The sequence below is a fragment of the Myiozetetes cayanensis genome, unplaced genomic scaffold, assembly GCF_022539395.1.
Source record: "Myiozetetes cayanensis isolate MyiCay16 unplaced genomic scaffold, myiCay2020 scf234, whole genome shotgun sequence".
NCBI classification, from domain to species: Eukaryota; Metazoa; Chordata; class Aves; order Passeriformes; family Tyrannidae; genus Myiozetetes; species Myiozetetes cayanensis.
The window spans coordinates 1-11,406 of NW_026087450.1; the positions used below are offsets into that span (position 1 = coordinate 1).

The 11,406-nt window shown below is 61.0% G+C and overlaps 2 protein-coding genes across 2 annotated transcripts; one reads left to right on the forward strand and one right to left on the reverse strand.

The window, feature by feature from the left end:
- The first annotated feature begins 475 nt into the window (after window positions 1–475).
- Window positions 476–2,424, forward strand: AGFG2 (ArfGAP with FG repeats 2). The gene is made up of 8 exons (XM_050320349.1): window positions 476–690; window positions 926–1,019; window positions 1,116–1,231; window positions 1,320–1,407; window positions 1,489–1,612; window positions 1,740–1,838; window positions 2,210–2,257; window positions 2,346–2,424. Exons 1-8 carry the CDS (start codon window positions 476–478, stop codon window positions 2,414–2,416), a joined length of 855 nt encoding a protein of 284 aa, XP_050176306.1. The 3' UTR covers window positions 2,417–2,424.
- A 1,684-nt stretch (window positions 2,425–4,108) lies between these two features.
- On the reverse strand, window positions 4,109–11,273 carry LOC126642600 (leucine-rich repeat and calponin homology domain-containing protein 4-like). The gene is given in 17 exon segments (XM_050320350.1): window positions 4,109–4,512; window positions 4,623–4,671; window positions 5,273–5,394; window positions 5,527–5,571; window positions 5,658–5,748; window positions 6,723–6,794; window positions 6,877–6,941; window positions 6,943–6,987; window positions 6,989–7,059; window positions 7,161–7,218; window positions 7,353–7,449; window positions 7,552–7,631; window positions 7,708–7,844; window positions 7,936–8,041; window positions 8,131–8,257; window positions 8,346–8,490; window positions 11,026–11,273. Coding segments are annotated over 17 exon segments (1,620 nt in total). The 5' UTR covers window positions 11,231–11,273; the 3' UTR covers window positions 4,109–4,407.
- Between the last annotated feature and the right edge of the window lie 133 nt (window positions 11,274–11,406).

The following is an 11,406-nucleotide window of genomic DNA, read 5'->3' on the forward strand; positions in this document are numbered from 1 at the left end:
ACCACCGGCATTAAGAGGTGCTGAAAGGTTTGGGAAAAGCCCCCAGTGAGGGGATTGAGCCCCACTACCCCCCTCCCGTCCCTTCGTGTTACAGTGGTGGGGAGGGGGAATAATACAGAATTTGCGAGAAAATCACCCCAGAAGAGAAGGATTTCGGCAATAAAACACTGCGAGTGGGGGGGTTGGGGTTACTGAGGGGACAAACCTCCCAAATCCCCTTCCCTTCACACCGCGGCGAGCCGGGAGCGGTGGGCGATGCTGAATTTGTTTGAATTTCGCCGAAACTTCCCCAAAGTTTGGTGTTTTTAAGCCGTTTGGTGTCGAATCCCCTCAGGGAATGGGGGGGGGCAGCACTGAGGGGGACGAAAAAAGGCGGGAAGAGCCGCGCGGGCCGCCAGGGGGCGCTGCAGGCGCGGCTCGGCCAATCAGCGGCGGCGCCGCGGCGAAGGGGGCGGGGCCTCGCGGGAGCGGCAAGATGGCGGCGGGCAGCGGCGGCGGAGCGGGGCCCGGCGGAGGCCGCAGGGGCAGCGCGGGGCGGGACGCGGAGGCCGAGGTTTGGTGCGGGCGGGTGCGGGAGCTGGTGAGCGCGGATCCCGCCAACCGGCTCTGCTTCGAGTGCGGCCAGCGCGGCGTCACCTACGTGGACATCAGCGTGGGCAGCCTCGTGTGCACCGCCTGCTCGGGGGCGCTGTGAGCGAGGGGGGGGGCGGGGTCAGGGGAGGGCGGGGTCGCGCGTGGGCGGGGCCACGATGGGATCTCGGCCGCTGATTGGCTGCGTCCGCTAAGGGCGGGGCTTATCGGGGAAAAGGGGGCGTGGCCCGAGCACGTGGGTTTTGCTGGTTGTTTTTAATCGGGTATTTTTAAGGAGGAAAAACCTCCTTTTAGGGGGTTTCGCGAGCGCTGACCCCCAGATTCCCTTTGCCAGGCGGGGGCTGAACCCCCCGCACCGCGTCAAGTCCATCTCCATGACGACGTTCAGCGAGGCAGAGGTGCTGTTCCTGCAGGAGCGGGGCAATGAGGTGACAAAGGGGTGGCATTGGGGGCTCTTCCTTTCTTCCTTTCTTCCTTTCTCCCCGCCCACCTCATCTTTTCCCCCCCCTCCTTTCCCCACCCAGGTTTGCCGGCGGGTCTGGCTCGGCACCTTCGACCCCCGGACCTCGGAGCTCCCGGATTCCCGGGACCCCCAGAAGGTCAAGGAGTTCCTGCAGGAGAAATACGAGAAGAAAAGATGGTACTGGGTGGGTTTGGGGGGGGTATTTTCTGGGAGGCAGCACGGCGTGGGCACCTCCCCATCATTGTGCCCCCCCATCCTGTGCCAGGTACGTGGCCCCAGAGCAAGTGAAACCCCCCCAGAGCACCACGGAGCCCCCCCAGCTGCTCCTGGGGGACACAGGGACGCTGCCACGGGTGAGACTGGACCGGTTTTAGGGGTACCCAGGGAGGGGGGGTTGTTCTACCCCTGACTTCTCTGTGTGCCCCCCCTCCAGCCCCCGCCCAGCCGCCCAAAGACCCCCCCAGCCCCCCCGAAAATCCAGCACCGACCTCCTGGCAGACATCGGGGGGGACCCCTTTGCCACCCCCACCCTGGGACCCACCTTCACCGCCTTCCCTGGTGAGCTGGGGGGGTTTGAGGGGGGCTGGGAGGGTCCTGATGGGGCTGGTGACCAGCAGGTCGCTGGCTCTGAAGCCCTGGGTGGGTGGGAGGGGGGATTTTTGGGGTGACTCTTGAGCCTCCCCAGGCCCGGCCCCACCCAGCTCTGCCTTCCCCCATTTCGATGCCTTCGGAGCCACATTTGGGGGGGCTGGACCCCCTTTCCACACCCTCCCCACCGCCACAGGTACCCCAGGACCTCCCAGGACTCCCGGGAAAAGGGGGTTGGGGTCACCCTGGCAGGGTTTGGGGAGGGGTTTGGGAGTCCCCACACACCCCTGGGGCTCTGGGGGTTAATGGGAAGGGGGGGAGTTGGGGTCCCCCCATTCCTTTGGGGGGGGTTGGGGAGGGGGTTTGGTGTCCCCGTGGGGCTCGTGGGGAAGGATTTGGGAACGCCTGGGACCCCCAGGGGGGGTTGGGGTCCCCTCCCAGCCACAGAGCTCCCATAGGATTAATGTGGCCAATTATGGGGTCCCCAGTGAGGGGCTTATGGGGGGGTTCTGTCCCTCTGTGGGGGGTCCCAGGGGGTTTTTGGGGGTCTCTCTGTGCCACCCACAGGAATCGCTGCTGCTCAGGGTGGGGTCACCTCAGCCCCGCCCACAGGGGGTAAGTCGAGGTTCACCACCCCCAAATTTGGGACCCCCAAAGGTGAGGAGGGGTCCCAGGGTGACCCCTTTGTGCCTCCCCACTTCAGGTTACACCAATCCCTTCGTGACCCCCCAACCCTCCACCAACCCCTTCCAGAGCAACGGCCCCGGTGAGTGACCCCCTCCAACCTCCCACCCCCAAAACCCACCCTAGGCCAGGGGGACCCCATTTCTGTGTCCCCCTCCTTCAGGTGCCGCTCAACACCCCCCAGTGCCTGGGGTTCCCAGCCCCTTCCAGGCTGATGGTAAGAATTGGGGGTAAAAATAGGGAGGTAAATTTTGGGGTACCCACTGATGTACCTCCTTTTTGCCCCCTCCCAGCGTCGCCTTTGGTGGGTTCAACGTTGCCAAATCCTCCACCAACCCCTTCGTGGTAAGGAGGGGGCTGAGGGAGGGTGGGGGCATTCCTGACCCCCTCCCCACCCCTGACACCCCTTTTATTGCCCCCACCCCAGGTGGGCATCAGGCACCTGACCACCAACCCTTCCTATAGGGGGATGGGGGAGGGACCTCAATCAGGGCCCCCCACCCCCAAATCGTGAGGGGCTCCCCCCACCCCGCCCGGCCGCCTCCGCCAGGACCAGGTTTTGTTTTTATTTTGATGAGAGATTTATGGCGAGATCTTAATCTATATTGGGTAGAAACAGCGCCTCGAGCCGAAATCCCCTTTTAAGGTGCCCCCCTCCCCCCCCCCAAAAAAAAAATCCCTTCGTGGGCACTCGGGGTTGGGGAGGGGGGCTTTGCCCTCACTAAAAATGGCGCCCGGGGGGGGAAAGGGCCTTCCCTGCCCTTCGCCAAGATGGCGGCGCCCGCACGGAGCAATGGCCGCCTGCCCTCAACAAAGATGGCGGCGCCCAGCGCGGCTTCACCCGCCCAGCCAATCAGAGCGCTCGGGTCTGCGCGGAGCGGGCGGGGCCTCGTTGAGGGGTGGGGGTTGGAATTAAGGGGGGTCCCGGGGTGGGGGGACCCCCAAAAATCCCCCCGGGTTCGGCTCCTCCAGCACCTGCTGGGGCAAGGGCGTAATTAATTAGGGGGGGTGGTTAATTAGGGAGGGGCACAGCAAAGCGTGGGGGAGGAGAGGCCTCCTTTGGGCACAGAAAAGGCAAAAACGGACAAAAAACACAAAAAGCTGAGCAGATGAGCAGCGGGGGGAGGGGTGGGATTGACCCCTCCCCAAAACTAGTGACGACCCCCCAGGTTTTACCACTCTCAAGCCCCCAAAAGTCACACAGAGACAGGGACGTACCAAGTGTAATTTTGGGGGGGGGGAACTGTGTGATGATACTTAGAACAGTAATTATTATAATTAATTATAATAATCAAGAGGATAATCCTAGTTTAAAATAGAGTCATTTTAATAATAATAGTTAATTATAATAAATTTTGGTCATCCTTTGTGTTTCTTTTTTAACATCCTCTCAGAAGCAATTAATTTACACTTAATTAATTATAGGCATTAAAATACTCGCTACGCTCGTGGTCCTTTGTCACAGCTCGCCATAATTATAATAACTCATTAAAATAACTCATTAAAATAACTCATTATAATAACTCATTATAATAACTCATTATAATAACTCCTTATAATAACTCCTTATAATAACTCATTAAAACAATAAATCATCCTCAGAATAACGTTATAGTAGCTCATTAGAATAATAACGTTATAACTCATTACAGTAATGGCTCATTAGAATTATAATAATAATAGCTTATAATAATAATAGCTTATAATAATAATAGTTTATAATAATAATCACAACTCATTATAATTAATTATAATAATAATAATAATAATAATAATTAACGTTATAACTCATTACAGTAATGGCTCATTAGAATTATAATAATAATAATAGTTTATAATAATAATAGTTTATAATAATCACAACTCATTATAATTAATTATAATAATAATAATAATTAAAGGGGGGAGGTCACCCCTTCCCCCCCCCACCCCTTCCCTGCCTCAGTTTCCCCCAGCGTTAAGGCACAAGAAAGAAGGGTGGGGGTGGGAAGCTTGGAAAGGGGGGTTCCCCCCGGGGGGTTTGGGGGTTCCCCCAGAATTTGGGGGTCCCCCCAGGGTTTTGGGGGGCTCTGGGGGGTCCCTCAGCAGCCGAAGAGCGCGCGGTGAGCAGCGACGAGCAGCGCCATGAGGAGGCCGTAGAAGAGGGCGAAGAGCAGCCCGGGGGCGCTGGGGGTTGGGGGCTTCACCTGGGGGAGGAGGAGGAGGGGGAGGGGAGGGAACACCCACATCAGATATGAAGACACAAGGACCCCTCACCCTCAATCCCCCAAAATCAACCTCCCTCCCCAAACGGAACCTCAGGGACCCCGGGTTGGGGGATGGGATGGGGGCTCTGGGGAGGGGAAAATAGGGGGAGGGGGCTCAGGGAGGTTTTAGGAGGGATTTGATTGGGGGTTGGGGAGAGGGTAATAAAATAAAGAAGCTTTGAGGGGGTGAATTTTAGGGGAGTGCTCTGGGGGATGGGGGTTTTTTTGGGGAGTAAAGAAAATGTGGGGGTGAATTTTAGGGGAGTCCAGAGCGCTCTGGGGGATTTTTGGGGGTAAAGAAAATGTGGGGTGAATTTTAGGGGAGTCCAGAGTGCTCTGGGGGATTGGGGTTTTTTTTGGGGGGTAAAGAAAATGTGGGGGTGAATTTTAGGGGGAGTCCAAAGCACTCTGGGGGATTTTTTTGGGGGTAAAGAAAATGTGGGGTGAATTTTAGGGGAGTCCAGAGCGCTCTGGGGATGGGGGTTTTTTTTGGGGAGGTAAAGAAAATGTGGGGGTGAATTTTAGGGGAGTCCAGAGTGCTCTGGGGGATGGGGGTTTTTTTGGGGGGTAAAGAAAATGTGGGGGTGAATTTTAGGGGGTGTCCAGAGTGCTCTGGGGATGGGGGTTTTTTGGGGGAGTAAAGAAAGTGGTGGTGATGGGGGGGGAAAGGGGGTCACAGATAGAGAGGGGAGGGGTCAGAGGGGGGGTCCCACTCACTTTGGGGGGCACAGCCCAGGGTCTCAGCCGAGCAGCCACGCGGCCCAGCAGCTCCGAGTCCCCCAAATCCTCCGGCAGCCGCAGCTGCAGCAGCGCCTCCAGGCTCTGGGGGGTTAAAAAGGGGGCCAAAACACCTCATGATGGAGAGGGGGCACAGAAAACCCCTAAACCCTCCAAAAATAAAAAGGGGGTGGGGTTTTGGGGGAGGAGGTTTTTTTGCCTCTCCTGAGTCGTTACCTGGCGCATCTCAGCCATCAATTCCCGCTCGTCGGGGGCCGGGGGCTGTGGGGGTGGATTTTTGGGGGTCACAGGGTGTTGTAAAGGGGGTGGGATATGAGGGGGAGCAGTGGGGGGAGGGGGTGTCCTACCTGGTTTGGTGACGCTGTGGGAGGAGGAGGAGGAGGAGGAGGGAGGAGAGGGAGGTACCGGGTTTTGGGGGTCGGGGGCTCCATCGGGGTCCTGGGGGAGGAAGTCATTAAGATTCTCATGTTAATTAGGGCTGAATTGGGAGGGGGAGGGGAGGGAGAGGAGTGATTAAGACCCCTGTTAATTAGGGCTGAGCCTACCGAGGTCACCCCCGTCCTCTCCGGGGACGTCCGAGGGGTCTCTGCCGGGGGTCCTGAGCTCTGGGGGCTGGGGGTGTGGGGAGAGCAGCCAGGGCCTGGCCCTTGTCCCCTGTCCCACCCCCAATCCCACCCCTTGTCCCCAATCCCACCCCCAATCCCACCCCCTTGTCCCCAATCCCACCCCTTGTCCCCAATCCCACCCCCAATCCCACCCCCTTGTCCCCAATCCCACCCCCAATCCCAGCCCAAGGGCCCAAATCCAGCCCCATCCCTGTCCCAATTTCCCCCCCTTCAATTCCCCATCCCAAATCCCCAATCCCCATCCCAGCCCTGTCCCTCCCCATTCCCATCCCCATCTCCCCAGTCCCGAATTCCCAGTCCCAAATTCCCAGTCCCAAATTAATTCCCAGTCCTGAATTCCCATCCCCATCTCCCCAGTCCCGAATTCCCAGTCCTGAATTCCCATCCCCATCTCCCCAGTCCCGAATTCCCAGTCCCAAATTCCCAGTCCCAAATTAATTCCCAGTCCTGAATTCCCATCCCCATCTCCCCAGTCCCGAATTCCCAGTCCTGAATTCCCATCCCCATCTCCCCAGTCCCGAATTCCCAGTCCCAAATTCCCAGTCCCAAATTCCCAGTCCCGAATTCCCAGTCCCGAATTCCCATCCCCATCTCCCCAGTCCTGAATTCCCAGTCCCAAATTCCCAGTCCCAAATTAATTCCCAGTCCCAAATTAATTCCTAGTCCCGAATTCCCATCCCCAAATTCCCAGTCCCAAATTCCCATCCTCATCTCCCCAGTCCCGAATTCCCAGTCCCAAATTAATTCCCAGTCCCAAATTAATTCCCAATCCCAAATTCCCCGTACCTGTCTCGGTTCCTCTCCCTCTCCCTCCACACCTCCAGGTTCTGGGGGCGCCTCCGGGACACGGGGACCACCCTGAGGTTGGAGGGGGGATCAGCAGGGACCCCTCCCCCCAAAATCCCACCTGAACCCCCCCTGACCCTCCCAGCCCCCTCACCTGCCACTCTCGGGGGTGTCACCTCTCGGGGTCCGGCCCTGCTGCTCCTGGAGGGTAAAAGAGGGGTTTGGGGGGTCCAAGGTTTGGGATTGAACCCCAAAATTTGGGAATGGGGTGGGGGTTTGGGGGTCGTCACCTCAGGCGGGGGCTCCTCCTCCACCAGCTCCGGGTCGCTGTCACCACCTGTGGGGACAAGGTGGGTGACAGGCGGTCCCTGGGGGAGGAGGGGGTGACACCACCCCAGGGGGGATGGGGGGGTCCCCGAGGGTCCCCACCCCCCTCACCTGCCCTGCTGCGACTCTCCCTGAGCTGGGGGGGCAGCTCCGAAAACTCGTCCGTGGACTGAAAGGGTGGGAAAGGGGACGCAGGAAAGTGGGGGGGTTGGCTTGGGGAACACCCCAAACTTCCCCCTGAGACCCCAAAATTCCCCCTGAGACCCCAAAATTCCCCCCCTGGAGCCCCCCCCCAGATCCCACCTCGTTCCCCGACCAGCGCTTGCTGCCGCTGTCCACGCTGTGGAAGCCGGAGTCGAGCCCTCCCCGCTGCCTGAGGGGGCACAGCTCGTCTGGGGGGCTGTGGGGAAGGGGGCAAAACAGTGCTGGGAGACCCCCAAAACCAGCAAGGGGTGGGGAGGGGGATATTTAGCAGGGTCCCCCCTGTTTGAACCCCCCTTACCACGCCGGGGGAGGGTGGGCGGCAGCCTCGGGCTCCAAGTGCAGGTATTTGAAGATGTGAACTTTGCCCTTCAGGCAAACCTGGGGAGGGACCAAGGGGGGGGTTAAGTGGGGGGTTTTTTGGGGGGGTAGATCCCCCCCTGTGGTCCCTGCTCACCTGGGCTGGGGGGAACTGGAGGGGGTTGTTGTCGGCCAGGAGGGTTTGGAGGTGCCGGAGCCTGCGGAAGCAGCGCGGGATGGCGACCACCCGGTTACAGGAGAAATCCAGGCGGACCAGGGGCAGCTCGGAGAGCTCTGGAGAAGAGGGGAGGTTTTAAATAACAAAATAACAAAATAACAAATAACAAAATAACAAATATCCTCCCTCAAAAGCTCCTCCACCCACCCGGGGGCAGCGCCGTGAGTTGGTTCCGCCGCAGGTTGAGGTCCCGCAGCGCCCGCAGCTGCCCCAGCCCGGGGGGCAGCGCCCGCAGCCGGTTACACCCCACGTCCTGCAGGTTAAAAAAGGTGGTGAAAATGGTGTTGGGGGGCATCAATCCCAGCCCCAAGGGGGGGTTCCCCAACTCCCCACATCCCTCACCAGCTGCCGCAGCGTCCGCAGGGCCCCCAGGTTCGGGGGCAGCTGAGCCAGGCGGTTGTTGCTGGCGTTGAGGACGCGCAGGGGCAGCAGGCACAGGCAGGGGGGCAGCGAGCTCAGCTGGTTCCGGCTGGAAAAGGGGGGACAGAACATCGAGGTGGGGTCACAGAGGGGGTTGTTGTGTCCTAAATACTCCCCAGTGTTAAAGGGGGTGGTACCTGAGGTCCAGGTGGGACAGGGCCTGGAGGTTGGCGATGGCAGGGGGGACGCTGCGCAGGCAGTTGTGGTGCAGGATGAGCCCCTCCAGCGAGAAGAGGTGGCAGGCGGCCTCGGGGACCTCCCCGAAACGGTTCCGGGATAGATCTGGGGTGGGGGGGACACAGGGATAGGGAACCCCGAGGGTGGGGGGACAAAGAACTGAGAGACTCGGGGATTGGGGACTAATAGGACCAGAGATCCCCGGGGAGAAGGGCAGGGATCCCTAGGGAAGGGGACTGATGGAGTAAAGGGGTTCCCAGGGATTCCCCAGGGCCAAGGACAGGTGGCAGGGAACTCCAGGAATGGGGACAGATGGGGGACAAATAACTGAGAGACTCAGGGATTGGGGATCCCCAGGGATGGGGACTGATCTGGCCAGAGATCCCCAGGGAGAAGGACAGGGAACCCTAGGGAAGGGGACTGATGGAGTAAAAGGATCCCCAGGAAGAGGGACAGGGATCCCCAGGGCCAAGGACAGGTGGCAGGGAACTCCAGGAATGGGGACAGATGGGGGACAAATAACTGAGAGACTCGGGGATTGGGGATCCCCAGGGATGGGGACTGATCTGGCCAGAGATCCCCAGGGAGAAGGGCAGGGATCCCCAGGGATGGGGGGACAGGTGACAGGGGATCATCTGATGTGGCCAGAGATCCCCAGGGAGAAGGACAGGGAACCCTAGGGAAGGGGACTGATGGAGTAAAGGGGTTCCCAGGGATCCCCAGGGCCAAGGACAGGTGGCAGGGAACTCCAGGAATGGGGACAGATGGGGGACAAATAACTGAGAGACTCAGGGATTGGGGATCCCCAGGGATGGGGACTGATCTGGCCAGAGATCCCCAGGGAGAAGGACAGGGAACCCTAGGGATGGGGACTGATGGAGTAAAAGGATCCCCAGGGAGAGGGACAGGTGGCAGGGAACTCCAGGAATGGGGACAGGTGGGGGACAAGGATCCCCAGGGATGGGGGGACAGGTGACAGGGGATCACCTGATGTGGCCAGAGATCCCCAGGGAGAAGGACAGGGATCCCTAGGGAAGGGGACTGATGGAGTAAAGGATCCTAGGATCCCCAGGCCAAGGACAGGTGGCAGGGAACTCCAGGAATGGGGGACAGGTGGGGACAAGGATCCTTAGGGAGGGGGACAGGTGGGGACAAGGATCCTAGGAGGGGGACAGGTGGGGACAAGGATCCCTAGGAGGGGGACAGGTGGGGACAAGGATCCTTAGGGAGGGGGGACAGGTGGGGACAAGGATCCCCAGGGAGGGGGGACAGGTGGGGACAAGGATCCTCAGGGAGGGGGACAGGTGACAGGGGATCATCTGATGTGGCCAGAGATCCCCAGGGAGAAGGGCAGGGATCCCTAGGGAAGGGGACTGATGGAGTAAAAGGATCCCCAGGGAGAGGGACAGGGATCCCCAGGGCCAAGGACAGGTGGCAGGGAACTCCAGGAATGGGGACAGGTGGGGACAAGGATCCCCAGGAATGGGGACAGGTGGGGACAAGGATCCTTAGGGAGGGGGACAGGTGGGGACAAGGATCCCCAGGAATGGGGACAGGTGGGGACAAGGATCCCCAGGGAGGGGGGACAGGTGGGGACAAGGATCCCCAGGGAGGTGGGGACAAGGATCCTTAGGGAGGGGACAGGTGGGGACAAGGATCCCTAGGGAGGGGGACAGGTGGGGACAAGGATCCTCAGGAGGGGGACAGGTGGGGACAAGGATCCCCAGGGATGGGGGACAGGTGGGGACAAGGATCCCCAGGAGGGGGACAGGTGGGGACAAGGATCCCCAGGGAGGGGGGACAAGGATCCTTAGGGAGGGGGGACAGGTGGGGACAAGGATCCCCAGGAGGGGGGACAGGTGGGGACAAAGATCCCCAGGAATGGGGGACAGGTGGGGACAAGGATCCCCAGGAGGGGGGACAGGTGGGGACAAGGATCCCCAGGAAGGGGGACAGGTGGGGACAAGGATCCTTAGGGAGGGGGGACAGGTGGGGACAAGGATCCCCAGGATGGGGGACAGGTGGGGGACAAGGATCCCCAGGAGGGGGACAGGTGGGGACAAGGATCCTTAGGGAGGGGGACAGATAGGGGACAAGGATCCTTAGGAGGGGGACAGATAGGGGACAAGGATCCTTAGGGAGGGGGACAGGTGGGGACAAGGATCCCCAGGAGGGGGACAGGTGGGGGACAAGGATCCTTAGGAGGGGGGACAGGTGGGGACAAGGATCCCCAGGGAGGGGGACAGGTGGGGGACAAGGATCCTCAGGGAGGGGGGACAGGTGGGGGACAAGGATCCCCAGGGATGGGGGGACAGTTGACAGGGGTTCACCTGATGTGGCCAGAGATCCCCGGGGACAAGGACAAGGGATCCGCGGGGTTCAGCGATGCCGACGCCACCTCAAATCCCCCCACCCGGGGCTGCCCCCCATCCCCTCCCTTGATCAGCGGTTCCCCCCCCCAGGGCCGGTTTTCCCCCCCAAGGCTGGGAGGGGGAAGCCGAGGCCGCCCGGACCGCCCGGACCAGGCGCTCCGGTTCGGCCCGTCCCGGCTCCTCCTCAGCCGCCCCCCGGCGCCTCCCGCGGGCTCCGGGAGGCTCCTGGGCACCCCCAGAGCGACCCCCGGTGCGGGATTCCCCTCACCGGCCTGCGTGGTGTCGCTCAGGTCCCAGCGCCGCGCGGCCGCCGCGGGGAAGGCGCGGAGCCTCCGCCCGGCCAGGATGAGGGTGCCGGAGGCCGCCGCTTCCTCCAGGGCGCGCTCGGTGCCGGCTCCGCCGGGAGGGCGGTCCAGGAGAGGCGGCAGCGCGGCCGTGGCGGGCCCCGAGGCCGTGAGGGCCCCCGCGGCCATGGCGGGCCCGGAGCTCCGCTCGCCGCGGCCGCCGCCGCCAGACTGAGCCGGGGACGCTTCCGGGCCCCGCCGCGGGGGGGGCGGGGCCTGCTCGCGGCCAATCGGAGCGCGGGATGCGCGGAAGGGCGGCCAATAGGAAAAGGCGAGGGCAGGGCTTTTTGATGGACGGGAAGGGG

What these genes read in the sequence shown, in the direction of transcription:
- AGFG2 (XM_050320349.1), top strand. Translation starts at nt 476, where the DNA reads ATGGCGGCGGGCAGCGGCGGCGGAGCGGGGCCCGGCGGAGGCCGCAGG. An exon ending in AAATACGAGAAGAAAAGATG is followed by an intron (nt 1,232 to 1,319) that starts GTACTGGGTGGG and finishes ATCCTGTGCCAG; the next exon opens with GTACGTGGCCCCAGAGCAAG. An exon ending in CACCTTCACCGCCTTCCCTG is followed by an intron (nt 1,613 to 1,739) that starts GTGAGCTGGGGG and finishes GAGCCTCCCCAG; the next exon opens with GCCCGGCCCCACCCAGCTCT.